Source organism: Aspergillus uvarum (assembly GCF_003184745.1).
Source record: "Aspergillus uvarum CBS 121591 unplaced genomic scaffold BO82scaffold_8, whole genome shotgun sequence".
Lineage (NCBI taxonomy): Eukaryota > Fungi > Ascomycota > Eurotiomycetes > Eurotiales > Aspergillaceae > Aspergillus > Aspergillus uvarum.
Genome location: NW_020291305.1, coordinates 409,411 through 424,763, shown reverse-complemented (window position 1 = coordinate 424,763; position 15,353 = coordinate 409,411). Strand labels below are relative to the sequence as shown.

Below are 15,353 nucleotides of genomic sequence, written 5' to 3'. Positions count from 1 at the left end.
TCAATCTTTAAGACTTGAGGAAGGATGAGAGTCTCCATCCACCTCAAAAGCAGCTACCAGCTATCCGTCACGGCTTGATAACCAGCTGTATTATACAGTCACCGTCCACACAAGCAATCACCGAGAAACCTACCTGGAGTCCCGTGACAGCATCATGGCTGCTACATTGTGCCCCCAAGCAATTGACATCATCCTCTCTCCCTACCACGTCGGCCTGCGCGACCACCGCGTCGGCAACGGTCCCCACCGCATCCTCTCCCTGGGACTCCAGCAAGAACTCCACCGCCTGGGTGTCGCTTTCCATCTCATCGAGATCCCACCCGTCAACGAGTTCGAAGGCGAGATAGGGCGCAGCTTCGAGCTCCTGCGCCGGATCTCGACCGCCGTTAGCCAGTCGGTGGCCAACCGCCGCTTCCCCCTGATCCTGTCGGGTAACTGCATGGCCAGCGCCGCGGTCGCCTGTGGGCTGCAAGTGGACGACCTGGCCTACGTCTATTTCGACGCCCACGACGATCTAGACTCGCCGGACGTGAACGAAAATGGTTATCTAGATGCCATGGGCCTGTCCATGCTGCGTGGGGAGAGCTGGAAGACCCTGATGAACAGCGTGCCTGGGTTCAAGCCGGTGGACCTCAATCGGCGGTTCCTGTATTGCGGGCTCCGAGATCAGACCAGAGTGCAGAAGCAGCGGGTGATCGAGGCGGGCATGCAGGCCATCTGGGGGAGCACAGAGAGCAAAGTCGATTTCGCGAGGGAGCTGAAGACCCAGCTGGAGCAACGAGCGTACGGCCAGGTGTTGGTTCATCTGGATCTAGATGTCTTGGATGACTCGTATGGCAAAGTCAATGACTACCCATCTCCAGGTGGCTTATTTGAATCGGATCTGATCGCTTGCATGGAACTGGTTCCGCAGAAGACGACCCCTCGGTCGCTGACCGTATGTTCTTTTGATCCGGATGCAGGCGACGGTGACAAGATTGCTGAAATTGCAGTTGGAGCAATTATAGCCCTTGTTCAATCTCTTCTGGACACAGGAGCTCTATCCAAGATCTGAAGCACGCACGCAGCCGCAGCAAATCCTGCAGGGACTTTGACCCGGATACTTTCCACATATGCTGGCACCACAAGACAGAGCTGGAATTGAAGGGAACCGTGCTCCTGAATACAGAAGAAAGAATCAGGCAGGTTGTTGCGAAAGGAAAACTAGCCACTGTAGATATCCCAACAGAGTTTTATATCATTGTCCAAATAATATCATCAAAAAATTGTATCCAGGTAACAAACGCCAATAGTATAGAAAGCCAATCGTGTTGCCATGGCATGAAAACATCACAAAATTCCAACGGTGGTGTATATAAAGCACCCAGCGGAATTGTACCAACATACAGAACAAAAAAGTCCAGCTTTTCGTTAAGAGTTTTCGGGGAGCAGCCGTGAGGTGGATCATCGGCCAGGCCGTTCCGCGACTGGTTAGTATATTTTCAGCAGTTCAAGGGCAATTCATGTAGTCGTTGCCCGCATGCACGGTCATTCTTGTGTCTTGATGGTCATGTCATTGTACCGTAACTTGAGTTTCCACGAACCCTCAAAAGCCATTATTCGTAACATCCGTAAAACATAAAGTTGTCAAAAGAGCGCAGCGGAGGCGCCCATTCGAATCATGAAGATCACCTAAAATCAAGTTGGAAGGCTTTCCATTTGCCTCCGACCGTGCGGCATCGAGGACAGCCGCGCGGGTGGTTAGGATAGCTGGTCGGCCCGTGCGACATCGCGCTCCCTGGGCTGGACGTCACATTCCGGAAGGATGCAGGGGGGCTGGTGATGAACATCCCGACACACTCCCGGCAAACTCCGCAGATACATTCCGTGCAGGCATAGCATTCACTCAGTGCCCAAGGCCGCTTACAGCTGGCACAGTAGATCTGAATCTCTTTGCTACGGTAAGAGGCCGGGGTGGGATTTGAGAACCGATGGTGTTGCCGTTGCGACGCAGAGGGAAACATATTCAACACTGGGCTGAAATCCGAGTTGATCGAAGGCGCGAGGTGACTGGAGAAGGAATGATTCTTGCCCGACGTCGACGAAGCCGAGTCAATGGACGACTCGATGGACGGGAATGGCTCCAAGTCACTGTCGCGGTTGCGATCAAATGGCGGCGGGGTCATGGACTTGTGCATAGGCGACGCGAAGGGGTGGGGGAAAGGCCGGTAGGATGTCGGGTGGGGTAGTCCAGTGGGAGTTTGGAATGCGGGTGGTAGCGAAGAACGGTTGTTACCCGCAGGAGCCGAGGTGATGTTGGAGATGAGAGGCGGCATCGTAGGCGACCGGCCGACCTAGTAAGAGTTAGAAACGTAACCCGCGAGAATCCCAAGATCAACTTACATCAGACTGGTGTTCGTCATCTGCTTCTGTCGCGGAAGTAGCAGCCTCTATGAGGTCCTCCCAACGCTTACCCTGCGCCCAAGCTGCAGTTTGTGGCTCGGCAGAAAGCGCCTTGCGATCTCCTAGACTCGGACGTCGTCCGTATTCCTTCGATTTAGTGCGCTCGTGTTTCGGCTTGCGGGCCCCAGAGATCGACGACTTGCGAGATCGAGGCAGCTTGTCCCTACGTTGGATGGGAGGCAACGTCGAAGAGCGCCCGGGCGGCGAGTGTGTCAAAATGGAAGGCAGGAGCTCTCGAGGGCGAGCCGCGGGAAATGGAGGCAATGACTCTTGTTTGAAATGCTCGCGCAGTGACGGCAATTCGACGGAGCGGATCCGGTCCCGGTCATTGTCCGATTGGGTTTCCTGAGACGGACCAGTCAATGTCTGATTTTTTCGCAACCGCTTTTTCTCCCTGCTTAATCCGCAAACGAGTAGTCTGTATAGCATACCATGTCTGTATCCCAGTCAGATGCTAAGCGGTTGTGGTGCAATTGGGCCAAGGCGACGGCTGCGGTGGCAGCGGCCGGATGGGCTTCATCGATACCCCGCGGGGTTGCGGGGGAGCCAGCATCGGCAACATAAATGTCGCGATCAGCCAGATCTACTTCCCAGTCAGCTGCTGAATATCCCCAATCTGCCCAAGAGTATCAACCAACCATTGCGCCGTCGAGAAGTAGCGGGTTTCGGGGGAGACAGGTGAGCACGCTGGTCGGGTGGGGTTGTCACCATCAAGATAAAGCTCTCCTCGGTAGCCGGGAGCTTCGGAATGTAATGGTTGGGGTGAGCACGGCGAATGTGCTCCTGCATGGAGCGATAACGCTTTTCCTGTGCAAAGAACAACCGGTTAGATGCGGCCATGACAGTCTCGTTTATCCCAGCTCGTCCCTTTTTCTCGAATTTCGCAGCAGCTGCCCCTCCTCATTTTGCATGGCGCTTGCTGTCCACTGCATAAAAAAGTGGGGCCCCGATCGGCGGGGAGAGCGAGGAAGAAGCACGGCGACGAAGAACACAAAGAGATAGAAGAATAGAAACTTACTCCCAGACATCTCTTGCGACAATTGGAACCATCATTGTTTTTCAAAGGGCAAACCACTTCGTTATTGGCGTCAGTGACAGAGAACGAACTAGTTAAAGATGATCGGGGCGGCATGGTCTGCATGGATCCGTTCGGGCGGCGGCGTGGGGTGGGTTGGTCGGAAGGAGGTTCAAGCACCAGCACACACAAGGCAAGGCACACAGGCTGTGATTTTCAGGGCAATGTCAATTCAATCTGGAAGATCTCCGCAAGGCGACATCAGCTGCTGCGACCAGAAAAAAAAACCCAGCAGATTGTTTGCAGAAGCTCGAGCAAGTCTAGTCAACTGGAGAGGCGAAACGGGATGATGGAAGAAAGAGAACAACGGAGGGCGGCGAAAGAAAGAAAAAGAGTATTGCAACAGTATGAGTAATGGCCAAGCGGACGCCTGCTAGACTACCACTTGCTCTAGCTTCTATTTCCAAGACCAGTAAGTAGCACTGATAGTTGGATCAACGGAGAATGGGGGTCGAACTAATGCAATCAATCTCTCATAGAGCAGAAGCAGCAGCAGCAGCAGCAAGAAGAAGGGAAGGGATGAAGAAAGTAGTAGTAGTAGGCAAGCAGGTAAGGTAGTAAGTATGGGAAGCAGCACTACAAGCAGTGGCAGTGGAGGGGGAGAAAGTCAAGGAGCTTCACTGATCCACTAGGCCTAAAACAGGCTAGTGGCACACAGTCTGGACAATTGACAGGCAAAGGATTGGGGGAGAGCAAATATCCACTTTAAGCAAAAGGAGAAAGAGTCCAAAAAAGAAATCAGAAAAAGGGAATTGAAAAAAAGAAGGAAAATTGAGAAGGAAAGGCGAAAAAAGTGGGAACGGAAGGTATTGCAGTGGTACAGTCAGTAATCATACGTACAGTAAGTAATGAAAAGCTAAATCGAACAGGCGAAACAGATGGCAAATGCTTTGCTAGCTACGGAAGTTCTAGGTAGCTACCGAGCTAACAGAGCAGGGCAGAGCAGTGCTTGCGCTTGCAATGGGCGCAATGCTGGTTTCTCCGACCGCGTGGCTCACAGAGCGCTTGTGTTCGCCGAGAGGGTGGTTGTCCAGGATTAATGAACAATCCAGAAAACCCACGGAGCCGGCGATAAGTGGAACAAAGAAGGTTCCCTTTCGGTGGATTTGTTGTCAAACCCTCGATAAAGGTGGGATAAGCGTCTCACAGATGCTCTGTCGGTGGCACGATAAGCATTTCAAGTTCCGGACCGTGGGAAGGATAATCACAAGAAAGCAAGAGAATGAAGATGAGGAGAAATCGAGAAGAGGAAGAGAGAGGCAAAAGAGAACTCGGACGAAATCATTAATATACCAGTCACTACCTTATGCGTTGTTTCTGAATGTCTAGCTTATAGCAAACCAATACACATCCAGAGGAAGCTGCTGTTGCTGCTGGGCGAGGTTTAAAGTGGAACTACGATAAAAAGCTCCAGCTGGATAAGCAGGAAAGCTCCCTTCCTCATACTACGGTAGCAGCTCTCGGCGGCATTACTTTTCCTCTAGTAGTCTGCTGTCTGACTAGCTGACTGGAATCTCATTCGAGCAATCCCCTATGAGGCATTAATTTTGTTTTATTATCGCCCTGGTAATGCCGGTAGTACAGCATGTGCCAACAATGATCCTGGTATTGAGTACTAGCTATGTATTACGATTTCCTCCCCGTCCGAGACTAGCTGGACGCCAGAGGGTATCTGATGCCGATAGCGCCTATCGATAAGTGTTGCTGTCGCAGCTAAGCTAAATGTGGGACAGCGCGATATCCGCACGCACGACATGGATGGATGGGGGAAGTTTCTGTCTGTCTTGTCGCGGAAATTACCAGTCTCGAGCTGGGATGCTCGATCCGAAGCTTCGACCTGCTCCTTATTTTTCTTTCTGCTGTTGTAACGGCAAACAAAGGGGAGCGGTTGTTCTCCGACAAGCATGAGTTCCAGTCGAGTCGAGTCAAGTCAAAGTCGAAAGGGCCTTTGCCCGCCTGATAGTAAATGCGTGGGTGAGGGTAAGTGATGTGACACTTAGACTTTTTCTGTAGCTCAGCCTCGGTCTTCGTGACTATTACCTGACCGTACCGGAGCTCAAGGATGAGCAGCAGGAACCCCTCTGAATGGCCTCTGCCGTTCCGATTTTGCCCATTTTCAAGCATTGGCAGTTGGCACAAGACATAGACTTCATATATTCAGAGGACTCGCAAAGCACTAACTCATCACTCGTGATCCGTGCGATTCAACCCCAAAGTTTTTGCTTTTCTCCTTTTACACTCTGAAGCGAAGAGAGTTAGTTTAAGATCCATGACATGGTCCAGCTGGTCTAAAAATTTCCACCAGCCATCGTCGGTCGACGGCCCGGTTACTTGGAACGGGTCTAGCGGAAATTAGCATACGGTACAGTACGGTACAATACAGTAATCGCCGACCAGCAATTCGGGAATGCCGGTGGAACCCCCCTCCTCACATTCTTGGGGTTTACGACAGCTACTGCATAACCCGGCCCAGCTCAGCTCTGGACCAGAGAGAGCATAACTCAGGATGCTGGAACCACGGGGGAAAGAGAGAGTAATCTTATCGAGGTCACCAACCACGGATAAACTATCTAGTCGACGATCCATGGTGATAGAGGTTACAGAAGATTCCCTCTGACTTCCACGGAGAACTCCCGTCCAAGTAAAGTGTAGTGTAGTTGGAGGTAACCCTACAGCCCAGGGTAGTTCCTTAGTACTACTAGGTCCTACTAGGTCCTAGGTAAGGTATGCTTAAGGAAAAGCACCGCGTGGTTGGGTAAAGGATCAAATGGTGAACCGATAGGCTAAAAAAGGCCATGTGCTGCAACCTTGGCCTGGAGTACTTTTACCCCTCCCCTCGCAGGCTGAATGAATCCAATCAATCGCATCTCCCCTCCCTCTTTCACCTATCCTTCCCCTCTCTTCCCCTCCATCCCCCTCCCACACACATCCCTTCCAGCTGGAGGCTTCCGCTCTTTCTCCCCCCTCCCAACACTAAAACCAGCTTACCACCCCCCATACAGCTCCCCAAGGGGGAGTAGTCTAGTAAAGTGAGCTTCCCATGCATCTCGACCCGGAAGCTCACCCAGCTGCGAGCTTTGTCTGGTAGCTGCCTAAGCCCGAAACGGTTAAGACGACACAAAAGATGTAGGTAGTGGCAAACCCAGTTTAGCTCGAACGCCACTCCAATTCCTTATTCCCGTCTCAGTGGGGCTCTCGAAACGGTACCTTAGCCCAGTGAGAAAAAAAAAAAAAGAAAAGAAACAAAACACAAGCAAAAGATGAAGGAAGAAAATTTTCATTCTTCTCGAAACACACAACATGGCCACTTCTTGCTGATCCCATGGATTCAGGGGGATGTCGCCCCCTTTTGGCGGAGGATAACGTGAGCAACTACGTGGAAAGGTCCGAATTGTGTCCTCCCTCGGGAAAATATATACATACATACAGGGTAGGGCAGGACTTACTACCGACGTTCAGAACTTGTGCTTGTGCACAATTGACTACTACAGTCAAGGGACAAGTTCAACGGCTGAGAAAAGTAGCGTTGCCCCCCTCACCCCCTTCGGGCTCATACCTAAGCTATGGCTATCTGCCCCGGTGGAAAGGGAGGTGGGATACATGCCCAATTCACCATTTAAGCGAAAAAAAAAAAAAACAAAAAAAAAACGGGTTTGGCCGTGTATTTCCCGTGTGGTTTGGTGGGTGCGACGGAGCTACTGGTGCTACTGCTACATGAATCATTGGAACAGTGCTTGGACTGCCAGGAGTGTACATAAAAGACAGGTCTTGTCGTTCATTTGATCCCTGGACGGTCTTCCTGGCTCTGTTGTTCGGTCGGTCTTGCCTTAGTCCGAGTACGGGAGCTCGAACTAGTCCAGTTGACGCACGCGGGAAATCGACTCTTTCATTATCAAGGATGTAAGACAGGAGGAGTTGATATGAGGGGTTGGGGGGGGGGCTTGCTTAGCTTGAACATAGTCGGTCGGGGTAAGACCTTGACTGATGTGGTAGGCCGTCGAGTCACGATACGGGAGCTCAGAAGCGTCCGACACTCAATCATATACGTATACTACTAGTTTGTAGGATGTATTTGTCGTTGTCGTCGTCGTTGTTGTCAGCCGTGCTCAATTAGCAACACAGCCTACAAGTATGATATTCCAAGCAGATCCGTATTGGCATCCTCTTCGGTTGGTTCACACCGACATCACCATCTACACTGTTGTATTGCGGAGGAAGAGCTATTCTTGGAAAAGCAGTGCAATTGTCAGCCCGCACAAAAAGCATCGGGTGAGGGGCGCACTGATCGCCGCTAAAACCACAGCACTACCGAGCTCCAAAGAGTGCACTCAAATAATAAGGGATTAGGTGGGATTGAAAAGGCAGCTGATTCTGGTTTGCGTTGCATGGGCGGTCGGATGAGGTTCTGCTGGATCTGCCCCGGTCCTTGCATGCTTGCAGAGAACGCAGCGAATGCGATTTCTGGAGTTGTGTGCAGGATGAGACTCCCTCGCAGGAAATTCATGCATCACTGCCAGTCAGCGAAGGACGAGCAAGTACCGAGTACTGTACCTCCAGCGAGCAGCCTGCATGGTGGCGCCAACATATATTCCACGGTGCTGACCTTCTCGAAAGGGAAGAAACACACAAAGCAGAGAGACAACTGCAGGCACTGCAGGGCAGGTCGCAGCTGGTCAGTTGCCTCTCCGGGCAAGGTGCAGGTGAAGAAAAGCAGCATGATTGGCAGGGCAATTTGATGGAGAAAACCTGGCTGGTATCCAATGAATGGGCAGGGTTTCAGGAAATTTCAATTCAAAGACATTTTCCCGTCCACTGCCTCTCGGGCGATAAAGTCATTGATTTGATTTGATTTGATTGAATCGGGTTGATTGAATTGGAGTTCCCCCACTTCGGCTGGGCTGTGCGGCCTGCTGTTGCTGTACCGGCACTCTTGCTTAGCCGTAGTGCGCACACAGTGCCAAGACAACTGAGCGGTCACGAGCAAAAAAGAACTGGAAAGGCAAGGATGCCATCCATGGGCTTGGCGGTCTTGAGGCTCGCTTTTCACACAGTGTGGTTAAGTCTTGGCCATGGGGAGCTGTGTGTCAATCCGGGGTATACGCGTGTAAGGGACTGAGAGCTACCAACCTCCTTGCCTACCTGCCTGTCTCAAAGCTCGCCACATGACAGTTGTGTCTTGTACTGTACTGATAGCTTCACTGTAGAGGATCATGCCCCAATTTCGGCTATCGGCAATGCACCCAACTGTTACACAACAGAGGTTGGGACTTATACTGCAAGGCAAGTCTATGAGCAATAAGCCCATGCAACTTACGCACCAGGAGAATACAAATCGAGAATGCAGCCTCAGACTGCCCTCTTTTGCATGATCATGGATTCTGGTACGATTGTCCGTTCCCCCCGTCCCGATGGCGTCGATATCCGAGAACACACCTGGTGTGCGGGACAACTGCCGCAGCGCAGGCTGGCTGCATCGCGTCAACTTTTAACGGCTTTTTTTCAACGACGCGCATCCGAATGATCCCTACCTTCAGCACGTCTGAAGGAGATTTTCTCCTGGCTGTAAACCATCCCGTGCAGCTTATACCGGCTCAAATATACACATAGCACAATATGGAAGTCTTTCGGATGCGGAAATCCCCCGGAAACGTCGACTTCCCCGCCCATGGATGTCAGGGCACGCTTGTGCGGTCATCATGTCCGCATCCTCCTATTCTCTACATGTGTATCTCCTTATGTTAATAGAGTTGATCGACTTCTCACGGCAACCGACGGTCTCGACTACCATAACTGTTCCTGCTATTCTCCCCCCTCAACCTCTTAGTCTCATATCTGAGCATCGGCTAGGCAGTGTAGGTGCCGTCTAACCGTGTCCGAAGGCTCCACGGGGATCATCCGATGGGGCTCGAGGCCCCAGAACTTTGGAACCGACCGTCGCTGGGTCTGATCCGACCGAACCTTTACGCTTCACCCACGATGACATCGTTGGGGGAGGTGGGTTAGTAGCCAACTTGGCCTGATAAATAAAAAGGCCCGTTCGTAGTCTCAACCCAAGACACCAAGTCAATCGCATTCAAGCACCTTTCAATCATAGTATCTACTCTACGAACTCGAATAGCCTTATTCACCCAGCAACAACAACAGCACCAACAGACCACTGCTTTATTATCGCCACTACCACCAACCTCAGACACAACGACCCCAATGTCGACCCCCAAGAAAAACTTCCACGTCGCCATCGTCGGCGGCGGCATCGCCGGCGTGACCCTCGCCATCGCGCTGCACCACCGCAACATCTCCGTGACCATCTACGAGCAAGCGCACGCCTTCTCCGAAGTCGGCGCGGGAGTGTCCTTCAGCCCGAACGCGGTGCAGGCGATGAAGTTCTGCCACGACGGCATCTACAGCGCCTTCGAGAAGGTGTGCACGCGCAACCTGTGGCCCTCGAAGCAGAAGGTCTGGTTCGACTACCTGGACGGCTACAACTACAGCAAGGGCGCCGACGAGACGGGCGCCGACCAGCGCCGCCAGGACATCGAGTTCACTATCTCCAACAGCCTGGGCCAGAACGGGGTGCACCGCGCGCACTTCTTGGACGAGCTGATCAAGCTCGTACCGCAGGAGATCTGTCGCTTCAAGCGGCGGCTGGAGGACATCCACGAGCGCATCCGCGACGGCAAGCTCATCCTCAAGTTCGCGGACGGGTCCGAGGAAGAGGCCGACGTGGTCATCGGGTGCGATGGCATCAAGTCGCAGGTGCGCCAGATCATCGTCGGCGCCGACCATCCGTCGGCGAAGCCCTCGTACACGCACAAGTACGCCTATCGGGGCCTGGTGCCGATGGAGAAGGCGATCGAGGCGATTGGGGAGGAGCTGGCCTCGAATTCGTGTATGCATGTGAGTTGTATCCCTTGCCTTGCGTTGTCTTGTCTAAGCTGTCTCCAAAGACTTTCTAGCCTTAAAGTTTCTCGAATCCTGACATTGGATGATAGATGGGCCCCGGCGGCCACATGCTCACCTTCCCCGTCAACGGCGGCAAAACCCTCAATATCGTCGCCTTCCACACCAACCCCGCCGACTGGGCCGAGTACCCCCAACTCACCCGCCAAGGCACCCGCGAGGAGGCCCTGAAGGATTTCGAAGGCTTCGGACCGAACGTGATCAACCTGCTGAAGCTGACTGAATCCGATCTCAGCGTGGTGCGTACCCCTGACCCTGATCTCACTCCTCACCCCTATCCTCCATCCCACCCCTCCATTTCCAAGTTCCCCTCAACACAAAACAAAAGCTAACAGCACAAAAGTGGGCAATCTTCGACCTAAACGACCACCCAGTCCCGACCTTCCACAAAGGCCGCGTCGTGATCTCCGGCGACGCCGCCCACGCGACCTCGCCGCATCACGGCGCCGGCGCCGGCTTCTGCATCGAGGACACCGCCGTGCTCGCGACGCTGCTGCAGGACGAGCGCGTGCGCTCCCACGCCGACCTGGCGGCGGTGTTCGCCGCGTTCGACGCCAACCGCCGCGAGCGGTCGCAATGGCTGGTGCGCAGCTCGCGGTTTATCGGGGACTGCTACGAGTGGCAGGCCGAGGGCGTGGGGAGGGATTTCAAGAAGATCGAGGAGGAGATCAACCGGCGGAACGGGGTCATTGCGAATGTGGATGTCGCCAAGATGGTGGAGGAGGCCAGGCAGGAGCTGGGGAAGCGGTTGGCGGGGAATAAGGCTTCTTTGTAGGTGGGTTGGGCTTCCGGGTTTGGGGATGATGGTATGTAGTTGGTCTTAATCTGAGTGTGTATATAATTCTATGATGTAGATAGTTGTGATTTATGGCTTGGAGCATGTTTGAGATGTTTATAATATGTTTATGCAAGGCGCTATTTGGGAATTTGCACTGGTCTACTATTGATATATGAACTTGCTTCTTACATATGATTATGTGACATTATATCGGTATTTCTTGCCAGGGATCGCTATAAATAGAAGGTACGGCTTTTTATACAGGTATATAGCTGTCTGGAACCGAAAACCCGGCTACGTTTAATGTATTTTTTTTGGTTGCTATATTAAAATGCTTCTGAGACAATGTGAGATATGCCTTCAGGGCGCACAGTATCTTCTGAGACATGGTCCAAGTCAATTGAAATCATATCGGAGGATTGTGATTTGAGTGCGCATGATCCAGATACTTCACGGCTTAAGAACACCCGGCTCATGCTGATGATGAAAGGTAATTGCACAAGTCTCAGTTCCTGTCTCAATTTGCTCTTCCTCTCTGCTTACCTAGGTAGTACTCCACGCAAGCCCTGCATCCGACTGATTCCCCATTGGCTACCCCGCATCCAACTGCCGGGCGCCATCCGACATTTGTCCCGTTTGCCATGTTTGATCTGTTTGCCGGCCTTTCGGAAGCGGTCAACAGCGGCAAGAGAAGGCCGCATCCGATGGGGCTGGGGATTTCCCCTCATCAACTCCCCAACTTCCGAAAGCTTGTTTCCCTCCGACTCCCCAATTTTGAGGGGAATATGGGGCTGGATGACTCGTTCACTTCAAAGATCGGAGAGGTTGGCCTCGTGTGGACGTACTGGCTCTAGAGTTCCTATGGCTGCATCGGAACCCAAATCAGTATTCCTGATGTCCTACAGCCTGACGTGGTGGGTTGTTCTTCCTAACAGACTGCTCCCACCCGACCTTAACCGCCTTCAGTGTTCTTGATCACCCGGAGAAATGCGCCACAGTCTGGAAAGCCTGTCAGCAGGCGCTCATCTACCTTGTGCCACAATGCGGTGGAACCAACCTCTCTCATCAAAAAATTCTAGCTCAAGACATTTGGTGCGTTGACCGGGTCCCAGCGTGGAGGCCGAATGTTTAGACTCGTGCGAGAGGACACTGGTCGCGCTGTCCATCGAACCGCGCCGCGAGATACTCTGAAATGCGAATTTGACCTGCTTCGACTTGGCGATAGGTGCTCCAAGATCGCTCACTAAAACGTATCAGCCGGCTTCAGACAACCACGCATCACTCTTGACGTACTGGGTATATCCATGAACCTCGCTCGCCGGGGAGTCCCCGGAAAGGAAGCGAAGTACAACAGCGATTGACTTTTCGAGATCGGATCTTCAAGTATCCGGATTGCTTCAGCCGAGTTGGAGTGGCAGTCTGTCGCGTTGATGGATATCCTCCTCGCGTCGATACAGGAAATGACCCTTCGGCGGAGCAGTACCTCTTGAAAGGACTCGAAATCTGTGAACGTCAGCCTAGGTGCTCGACCAGCTGTTAGCTCAAACTGAATTACTGTACCACTCAAGTCATGGAATTGATACATTAGGAAAAGGGGGTATCGCGTGATTGTATGGAGGTCTTCAATCTTTGTCTTGTGCGAGCCTTGAAACCAGAGGCCGAGCTGGGTTGCAGTGACCCGTCGGCCGGGAACGTAGGGGAGCATGGAGCTCTTGACTGTGGATGATCCGCGGATGACTGTTTGAGTGACCTTGACTCCGTCTTGGACATCAATTGCTTCGATCGCTTCGGGCTCGTTTGTTTGTGTGTTGAAGCAAGCCAGGACATTGCACATGAGAGGACGGTGTAGCACGCATTTTGGAACATTTGGATCGAGGAATTTTCTACGATGGAAGTACGGTTAGTTCACAACTATATGGGCTGGGGAGAAGCGAGAAGGAAGCAGAGCATATTGACGCGGGCACATACAGCTGCACCGGATGGCTTGTCAATGGGATCTTTCTGTCGGGTATCGGCATTGATATCACCGATTGAGGAGAACCGATGGTCAAATCTGACTCTGCGGATCTCTGTCGAGATATAGCTCTTGATGTGCGGTCATCCGGAGGAGGGGACTTCTTCGGACTAAACAGGTAAGACAGTCCTGGCGAGTGGAATTCCAAATCATGAGCGTTCGTATTGAAGGCGTGAACGAGTTGGAAGTCGAGCCATTGTCGGAACTGTTCCCATTCCTCGGCGGTATCGTTGATGGACTGGCGTGTTTTCGCCGAGACTTTATCTTTTTGATAGAGATCATGATTGGGCACAAGATTGTGCCCATATCCGACCATACCCAAAGCATCGCGCACATCATCGCTCACTTGATGAAGAAAGCGTGATATAGCTGCGACATCTAGTGTATCGCCGCTATCGCTATCGAGCGTAGGCGCAAGCCCACCAGATGGGGACTGCGGGGCGAGACCATGGGTATTGTAAGTGTCGAGTCTGCGAGTGAGATTGCCTAGTCTCTCAGATATCTCCCGGATGCGATCGAGGACCTTTTGATACTTTTGACTGTCCACTTGGTTGAGCACGTTGTCGTTCTCGGGTATTGCACTCAGCATGTGCTCTGACTCCAGCAGAGCTCGCCTCAATCTGTTCCCACGGTGATTAGGGTGATGAGCGTCAAGGGTATTGGTCTCCATTGACTTGTCGAGCATACATCGCCTTAAAAGTAAAGAAACCTGTGATGTCATGGTTCTTCCAGCAATCAGCATGCTTCGTCATGACGTGCACTCTCTCCGGGAAAACGACGTACTTGATGGACTTCAGCATCTCGAGATTCTCCAATTGATTGTTCTCCGTTGCCTTTATGAAGCCGAACGTCGCATCTCGCGTTTCCTGACTCGACTTTAACATCGCAATTTTCAGACATCTCTCTAGCTTTCGTCGGAGTCTTTCCGCTTCGTCACGCTCTAAGGGCCAGGTAACCTTCTCGAATAGGATGATTGCTTCGGTGCCGAAGCTGTTACGCCGACTCTTCGAGGTCTTTTCATCCTGCATCAATTGGCGATGCTTATGTACGAATTCTGCGCATTCGTCAATCGTCTGGTTGTAGAAGACCCCCAATTCTCGTTCGCTCTTGACGGTCGACTGTTTTGTCTTTTGAATCTGCTCCAATAATCCTTTTATGGCTCTGAATTCTTGTCGAAACGAGTTGAAGTCGGCCGAAGCACTTGCGGGTCCTTCTTTGACATTTTTGTAGATGGTCCAGACAGTAGTAACAGCTGTCATGACATCCCCAAGACCTATCTGGGGAAAGCTCATTGCTTATTCCCTGTTTCTAAGGGTATTCTTCAGAACAAGAGGTGCTTTATGCTTTAATGGTATGGGATGCGAAATCAAGCGGAAGAGAATGGGAGCATTTACAGCAGAATGGATATGTGTCTCCAGGATCGACCAGTGCATCTCGGCGCTGAAAAGTCACAAGGGACCTTGAAATTCCACGAGGCTGAGCTACCATGCGAGGAGTAAAGTGCCTTCGCTTCTGTCTGGTCAGGCAACAGCTTGTCGCCGGGGGCGAACGAGCTTCAAGGGGGGTGTTTGAACATGACTGCGCCCCGCGATCTGGCCTAGGATTGAGATAATATTGTCTTCAGAGCTCCGAATCTTATTGCCTCAACCACATAGTAGCTACCCAGAGCTTTCAGTTGTGGATACCTTCATCGGGCAAACTCTCGTGGTGGCGGTGCACGAGCCTTTTAGCACCGGTTTAGTTTCTCCCTCCAGACCAATCGAGGAGCTCTGGTCAGGAACGTGCTGAGATGAGTCGATCAATTCGAAATGACGTACAGACGTACCACTATATTCTGGCTTTCAACACGAACCTGAATGATGTTCCCCGGGGCTGCCTTTCATCTTGTCTTTTCTTGTCTGCCTCTGTTCGAGTAGTAGCACCATTGCCTTGTGAGACAGACGAACATGAGCCATCAACATCGGCGGTTATCGCCCTTCTGTCAGCCTCGCGACCTTACAGCCTTGCATTCATGATATACCTATAACTTCTCGAACCGATCTGCGCTGATTTCAATTCTGATTGAGAGAAATGAGTCCGCAGTC

The 15,353-nt window shown here is 52.1% G+C and overlaps 6 protein-coding genes across 6 annotated transcripts; 3 read left to right on the top strand and 3 right to left on the bottom strand.

The window, feature by feature from the left end:
• Positions 1–59: 59 nt before the first annotated feature.
• Positions 60–1,229, top strand: BO82DRAFT_351447 (arginase family protein). Its single transcript, XM_025634424.1, has one exon. The coding sequence runs from the start codon at positions 155–157 to the stop codon at positions 1,052–1,054; it is 900 nt and encodes a 299-aa protein (XP_025495289.1). The 5' UTR covers positions 60–154; the 3' UTR covers positions 1,055–1,229.
• BO82DRAFT_199149 (uncharacterized protein) lies at positions 1,146–1,557 on the bottom strand. Its single transcript, XM_025630587.1, has one exon. It carries the CDS (start codon positions 1,445–1,447, stop codon positions 1,238–1,240), a length of 210 nt encoding a protein of 69 aa, XP_025495288.1. The 5' UTR covers positions 1,448–1,557; the 3' UTR covers positions 1,146–1,237.
• Positions 1,558–1,667: 110 nt separating this feature from the next.
• rfeD (putative transcription factor RfeD) lies at positions 1,668–3,583 on the bottom strand (the record flags this gene model as incomplete). The annotated part of the gene is made up of 5 exons (XM_025631125.1): positions 1,668–2,333; positions 2,383–2,787; positions 2,874–3,043; positions 3,081–3,249; positions 3,461–3,583. 5 exons carry the CDS (start codon positions 3,581–3,583, stop codon positions 1,668–1,670), a joined length of 1,533 nt encoding a protein of 510 aa, XP_025495287.1.
• Positions 3,584–7,743: 4,160 nt separating this feature from the next.
• BO82DRAFT_199145 (uncharacterized protein) lies at positions 7,744–8,331 on the top strand. The gene has a single exon (XM_025630586.1). It carries the CDS (start codon positions 7,903–7,905, stop codon positions 8,251–8,253), a length of 351 nt encoding a protein of 116 aa, XP_025495286.1. The 5' UTR covers positions 7,744–7,902; the 3' UTR covers positions 8,254–8,331.
• Positions 8,332–9,335: 1,004 nt separating this feature from the next.
• On the top strand, positions 9,336–11,400 carry BO82DRAFT_303214 (FAD-dependent oxidoreductase). Its single transcript, XM_025632149.1, has 3 exons — positions 9,336–10,414; positions 10,510–10,716; positions 10,821–11,400. Exons 1-3 carry the CDS (start codon positions 9,722–9,724, stop codon positions 11,250–11,252), a joined length of 1,332 nt encoding a protein of 443 aa, XP_025495285.1. The 5' UTR covers positions 9,336–9,721; the 3' UTR covers positions 11,253–11,400.
• Positions 11,401–12,346: 946 nt separating this feature from the next.
• Positions 12,347–14,779, bottom strand: BO82DRAFT_328460 (uncharacterized protein; the record flags this gene model as incomplete). The annotated part of the gene is made up of 4 exons (XM_025633011.1): positions 14,053–14,779; positions 13,224–13,994; positions 12,549–13,138; positions 12,347–12,498 (listed from the first exon to the last, which is right to left on the bottom strand). Coding segments are annotated over exons 1-4 (2,022 nt in total), but the record flags the coding sequence as incomplete, so codon positions are not given.
• Positions 14,780–15,353: the final 574 nt, after the last annotated feature.

Excerpts from the sequence above, each read along its gene's own strand:
- BO82DRAFT_351447 (XM_025634424.1), top strand. The coding sequence starts at position 155 with ATGGCTGCTACATTGTGCCCCCAAGCAATTGACATCATCCTCTCTCCC.
- BO82DRAFT_199149 (XM_025630587.1), bottom strand. The coding sequence starts at position 1,447 with ATGATCCACCTCACGGCTGCTCCCCGAAAACTCTTAACGAAAAGCTGG.
- BO82DRAFT_199145 (XM_025630586.1), top strand. The coding sequence starts at position 7,903 with ATGGGCGGTCGGATGAGGTTCTGCTGGATCTGCCCCGGTCCTTGCATG.
- BO82DRAFT_303214 (XM_025632149.1), top strand. The coding sequence starts at position 9,722 with ATGTCGACCCCCAAGAAAAACTTCCACGTCGCCATCGTCGGCGGCGGC. Across the intron at positions 10,415-10,509 it reads CCTCGAATTCGTGTATGCAT|ATGGGCCCCGGCGGCCACAT; the intron begins GTGAGTTGTATC and ends ATTGGATGATAG. Across the intron at positions 10,717-10,820 it reads CTGAATCCGATCTCAGCGTG|TGGGCAATCTTCGACCTAAA; the intron begins GTGCGTACCCCT and ends ACAGCACAAAAG.